We start from the raw sequence: 6,016 nt of genomic DNA, 5'->3' as shown, positions 1-6,016 counted from the left end.
GGGGGCATTGGCCTGGGGAACGCCAGAGGGCGTGATGGCCTCCTCGTCCTCCGAGACCCCGAGAAGGCCAGCATCGTCGTCATCAACAGAACTGGTCGGTTCGTTGATTTGCGGGAGGTTGCCGCGAAGATGTCCTCTTCGTGGAACGCAGGATTGTGTTGGTCAGCCCAGATGAGAGAAGTCGTGCCCCGAGAGACCCCCGGTAGTGCGCTGTAATCAACGTGTCCCCCATCTGAGTCCGAAAGGCCGAGCTCGACACACTGGGTCGAGGCAACTTTAAGGTGACGTCGCAGGAGATTTTTCTGTAGTATCAGGCAATGACTGCAGTTCTCCGAGTTCTCCAAAGCCTCTTCCACGTGCTTAAGGCCTAAGCAGACTACGGAGAACGGGTGGAGGTCCTTTGCAGCAATCACCGCACCACACGTGGCTGGGCAGGCCCGTGATAGGCTGTTCCCGGGAGAAGCAGCAGATTTAGAGAGAGAAATACCGGAAAAAAACTCAGAAAAAGCCGTAGTGGGCAGCCATGGAAAGGGAAAGGGATGCGAGAGGGTGGGCAGCTCAAAAGCAAACACAGCTAATTGGTAGAAACACACTGTCACGCCTAGCGGAGGCTGATCTGGCGATTTGTCCTCCTGCAGACACGTAAAGTGAGCAGCGTAAATCTAACCGAACTGTGCAAGTGCAGAGATCGCGAGAAGCGAATGTCAACTGGAGAACAGCAGCGTTTGCAGGCGTTATATGCCCTCAGGTAAGGGGGTGGGGCCTTACCTGGCATTGGCTGCATGGTTCTGTCTGTCTAGCCAGACTTGGTGCAATTGGATTGTAAGGAACTCAGCTTTTGGAAATATTAATAATCAATAATATCTTGTTATTATTAATTATAAATATTTGGGTCAGTTAATTGGATTAACTTGATGTGGCTGAATTAATATTACAATCAATTAATCAGTTCTTCCAACGAACTCTTTTGATTATTAATTTATTCTAAGAAAAGGGTATCTTTCATGGCCACAGAAGAATAATTATTTCTTCACCTGTACAGTACTTTGAGCCAGTAGCAAAAACCGTGATCGTAAAGTGACTTGTATTGCAAACAAAACAGAACCAAATACATATTATGTACAAGTTTTATTAACTAAATATAGATATTTATATGAATATAAATAAACTAAACAACATACACACATGAATACATAAATAGGTTAGTGATAGGATGAAATTGGAAACCGGAAGAGGGTCTATGAGAAGAACCATCAGAATTTAATTTTCACATTTCATTGATTTGAATACTTGCATTTGTAATGGGAACAATTCTTGAAGTTGTTGAAAATTGAAGTCGTTGATGGTTCCGGCAGTGTCAAGTGGAAGTTGGTTGAGCGTTCTCTTTCTCCAGGAACGCATGGCTGGTTTGGTCAAGGCCTGGGACTCTGTTGAGGCCACGCCGAGCACCCAGGAGAAGTGAGGAAGTCAGAAGGATGGGTGATTGGAGTCGTTGTTGGTTGGAGTCTTTGTTCCAAAACTCCTGAGATTGTCCTTGGTTCTTTGTGAGAGAGTCATCTCTCTCCTGCCTGAGCCCATATCTGGTTGGATTGAGGCCTGCTGGGCCCTGGGGCCCCCGTGGAGGGGGAGGGGGTTCCCCAGAATCACCAGAACAGTGTTGCGGCTGGATGAAAGAACTAAGAGAGAGAGGTCACATGTGGACTGTCTCTAATAAGGCCTGGAAAAGATCCTCCCCTAAGGGTTGAACTCGACCAATCAGAAAGGGGACATGTCTGAGAGGGAAAGTGGCTCTTGGTTGATTTACGGATCTTTGTCCCTAGCATGATTATTCCTTCATTAATGCTCAGATAGCTATAACACATCCACACTGCATTCTAGAAGAAGGTGATGTACATCAAAGTGTGAGTCATTAAATGAGGATTAATTAGGTAGGAGGCATGATACAGGTGAGGTTACATTGATCGTTAGTTGGTTGTATACCAGGATACATAGCAAGGCAAGTTTATTTATATAGCACATTTCATACATAAGTGGTAATTCAAAGTGCTTTACATAGAAGAAATTAAAATAATCAAAAGAAATCAGAATAATTAAAACAGTTTAGAATAAAAGATAAAATACAGAAATAATCACATGAAATCAGAGTAATTAAAACATAAAATAAAATACAGTGCAAACAGTCGGACGAACAGTGGCACAGTGCTCATTCAGTAAATGCACAGCTAAACAGATGTGTTTTGAGTTTGGATTTGAATGTGAGTACTGTAGGAGCACATCTAATCTCTTCTGGAAGCTGGTTCCAGCTGCGGCTGGCATAATAGCTAAAAGCAGACTCGCCATGCTTAGAGTGAACCCTTGGTATTTCTAGCCAATTTGATCCTAATGATCTGAGTGATCTGTTGGGTTTATATTCAGTGAGCATATCTGCAATGTATTGAGGTCCTAGGCCATTGAATTATTTATATACCAGTAATAATACTTTAAAATCAAAGTATTTTACATACCATAATATATACCTAATAGTACACGAGACAGTTAACCATTTACACTGTTTCTTTCACAGTTTTATGCATGTTCATTTATAGATCAGTTAGTCTATGATTAATGCAGCAAAGTCTGTTTTAAAGAGGGTTTCTGTTTCATAGTCTCTCTCTTGAGTATGTGGCCACATTCCTCGGAGGTCGTAAAATCTCCTCATCTTGCCCTGTAACATGACACTGTTTCTGCCCTTGTGTTTGTTCATTTGGGCTGTGTGAGGAGTTTCATAAACCTTTGTATATAATGAATAATTAGTATGTGTCTGATTGGTCCATACCCTACAGGATGCTTCTGCAGAGGTCAGGTACGGATGCCCTTCCCATAGGTGGATCTCGAACATGATGAAAGAGAACAAACAATCTTCTGTACGCTGAGCGAAGAGAGTGAAGCCCAACTGAACATCTACAGGTATTTTAAACCGTAGTGCAGATCTACACTCTAACGTTTATATTTAAACAAAAACCACAACATTGGTCAAAGTCTATGGATGGGACGGTTATTAATGTGTAAGTTTCGAGCGTCGATTTAACAATGTTATTTCACAGTATATTCCCTACTGGGCGCATCAGGAACAACAGGGGCGTAAAACTGCCTGTGTCTTATATCTACCGGCTTCAGGTCTGCAGCCTCCCCATATAAGAAAAGTGTGGGCTTGGATGATTAAATTACGCTGGTCTGCCATAAATGAAAACCAGAGGTGTCAATTCCAGGGGTCAGAAAGTAAAAGTCCTGCCATATGTTTATTCCACCCATTAACTCAGCCAGCTGATTTCACTAATTAGTTCTATCTCCTGACTGAAAAACTGTGCTAATTAGCAAATCCAGGTGATTGGAACAAAATACTGAGGAGGAATTTTACTTTCTGAACCTGGACCTGACACCTCTGATGAAAACACACAAACACATTATCGATGTAAATATTATTTATATTAATATTTATATTCCATCATATTAGACTAAAGACTAAGACTATTAGACATAGACTAAATTAAATATTTAGGATATTCCCATCTTTTAAAAAAATATTTGTGTTGATAAAGCAAAAAACTGACTTTATTTAATTATACACTTGATTAGACAATTATACACTTGTGTTTAAAAAAACACTTTATTAATTATAACTTGATTATAATGCAGTCATGCTTTTAAAATCCTGTCAAACTAATATCTGTACTTTTAGAGAGACAAACCAAAAATTCCACTGTGTTGACTCTTCTTGGAGGATTATGTCTATTATGGCTTTTGTTTAAAGGGTAACTAAACCCCTGGTCAAAGCCTGACTCCACCCACTGGCAATACCCCTACTGCAGGAGCTTCCCGTTTAACCTGAAGAGGGCAGCACTCAGACGTTTTTACACCATATATTTGAAAATTAAAACACTTTATACCCAAATGCCAAAAAATGTACTCGAATCAATGAACAGCATTTATGAAGCTCCATTCTTACAGATAAGTAACTAAAAAAAGTTGTTTTAGTGTTTAGTTAATCTTTAAAGCAATTAAAACGATATTGCCAAGAAAGCAGGTTTTTAATAGAAACGTAAAAATAAAGACACTTGGAAGTTAAAAATAATAATAACTTAAAATTAAGTTAAAATAAAAACAAATCTAATATTGAACTAAAAGTAAACGGTTTACAAATGTAAACGTTTAATATTTTACCCATTAGGCTATATTAATATACACATAGCCTATAATCTCAAATAAAAACACGAACATCAACTAATTTACTCAAAAAACCTAGTCAGTGCGTATTTTGATTTAAATAAGGTTAGCTGCTAGTTGTAAACCGTTAGAGTGACCGTTAATACCAAACTGAACATTACCAGGTAATACCTTCTGTGTTACCGCAGTCCGGAGACAGTTCAGAACAGCAAAACAAAACAAATGGGAAATATGTAAGTTAATCTGTTTATAACTCACTTACTGATATCTGTGAACATTTATGTTAATTTTTGTATTAGATTCAGCAAGGTCACTGTCGTAAATGACGAGATGAACAGGAGGAACGGATTCGCTAAACAGCGACTTCGATTGTGTGAGAGCACAGAATGACACGGTTTCATTACAAACCATCGATTACTTAAAAATATAAATATTTTTTAAAAGATCGTGTTTACAGGAGAGCCACACTGAATGTGAAATAATACTTTTTAAAAAGAGCAGTCATTAGGCTAACATGAATTTTTGGGGGGGGGGGGGGGGGTCAGAGATAACTGCAAGAGATAGGCATGCTAAATATTTACATTGAGCTTAACAATCAGAAAAAATGGCTGAAAAAAACGTAATTTTGAAGGAGTTAATCCAACGTAAATCCTGTTATTATAAAGTATTATTAAAAACCTTTTAACACATTTTATGAACAACTTAAGTTTGTAAACAATTTATGGCATTAAGTGTATTATATTGTGTAAGTTAAAACAAATTTAGATTAAAAAAAGTTATTTTTTTTAAAAATAGAGAAAAACAAAATATTTTGGGTTCAACAAAAGAAAGAAAATCATACAGGTTTGTAACCACTAGAGGGTGAGTAAATAATAATGAAATAATGTAAATAATGTCACTATTCCTTGAATTCAGATTATACTGTATATTATTTTGCATTATAATTCATATTATTAAAGTCAAATTTAAACAAAAACAATCAATACTGTGGGGTCTCACAAAACAACATACTCTGAGTGTCATCCATACAAACGTATAAGACTTACATTATACATTAAGTTGTTTTCTTTTTTTCTTTACATTTCTTTTAATAAAATATTAATCTATTGACATTCCCAATCCTAATATAAGTCGTAATTAATTTTTTACATTTAACCATGCAAAATGAAACACTTTCCATGTCCTGGGAATCAACTGACTCGGATATAACTTCAAATCAAATTAACATATAATCAAATTAACCTTAGATCATTTTCTTACATTTTTGCACATCTTATGTTGCTTTTAGAACATATAGGCGTATTGCGAGCATTACACTACAATCAGAAAGAAGTGTTAATATAGTTGTGTGTTAGACCGTGACCTTGCTGACTCGTGTTTTAGGGCAGAGGGCATCGAATAAAAACATTTCCTGTATAGATAAGACCAACCTGCCTGGCATGGATAATAAAATACAGTTGGCCTACAGGCCATGAACACCGTTTTCCGAAAGGAAAGAATGCTCAGAGTATTTGTAGAGACAAATGGTGCTAACATTCAGAACCCAACAGGTGACTTCATCCTTTGGCAGCAAAGTGTAGTTTTTTTTTTCACCCCATGTGTTGTTGTATTTATTTAGCAGTGCTAAGCTAGCCAGGCTGGCCATCAAGCAAGCTGAGGATGAGTTTCCAGACCTCACAGAGCACTGCAACCATATGGCCAAAGTCCTCACTCTGGACATGTACAAACGCCTCCGTCAGAAATGCACACCCAACGGCTTCACCATAGATAACGCCATTCAGACTGGAGTAGATAATCCTGGTAAAAGAATATG

At 38.0% G+C, this 6,016-nt stretch overlaps 1 protein-coding gene across 3 annotated transcripts in view; it reads left to right on the top strand.

The window, feature by feature from the left end:
* The window catches only part of LOC143703021 (creatine kinase, testis isozyme-like), a 70,986-nt gene that overhangs the window by 60,577 nt on the left and 4,393 nt on the right, over nucleotides 1–6,016 (top strand). The window contains exons 1-2 of one of the 3 annotated variants that reach the window (XM_077197093.1): nucleotides 4,360–4,436; nucleotides 5,822–6,003. In XM_077197093.1, coding sequence (XP_077053208.1) covers nucleotides 4,426–4,436; nucleotides 5,822–6,003 — 193 coding nt within the window. In that variant the 5' untranslated portion in view covers nucleotides 4,360–4,425. Of the gene's footprint in view, nucleotides 1–4,359; nucleotides 4,437–5,821; nucleotides 6,004–6,016 lie in introns of those variants that run through there. The other 2 variants (XM_077197095.1, XM_077197094.1) reach the window with 2 other exon arrangements.

The sequence above is a fragment of the Siphateles boraxobius genome, unplaced genomic scaffold (assembly GCF_051911475.1).
Source record: "Siphateles boraxobius isolate OS27281-9 unplaced genomic scaffold, OSU_SipBor_1 37, whole genome shotgun sequence".
In the NCBI taxonomy this organism is placed as follows: Eukaryota; Metazoa; Chordata; class Actinopteri; order Cypriniformes; family Leuciscidae; genus Siphateles; species Siphateles boraxobius.
The sequence above is the reverse complement of the archived record's forward strand: the minus strand, read 5'-3'. Positions and strand labels throughout refer to the sequence as shown.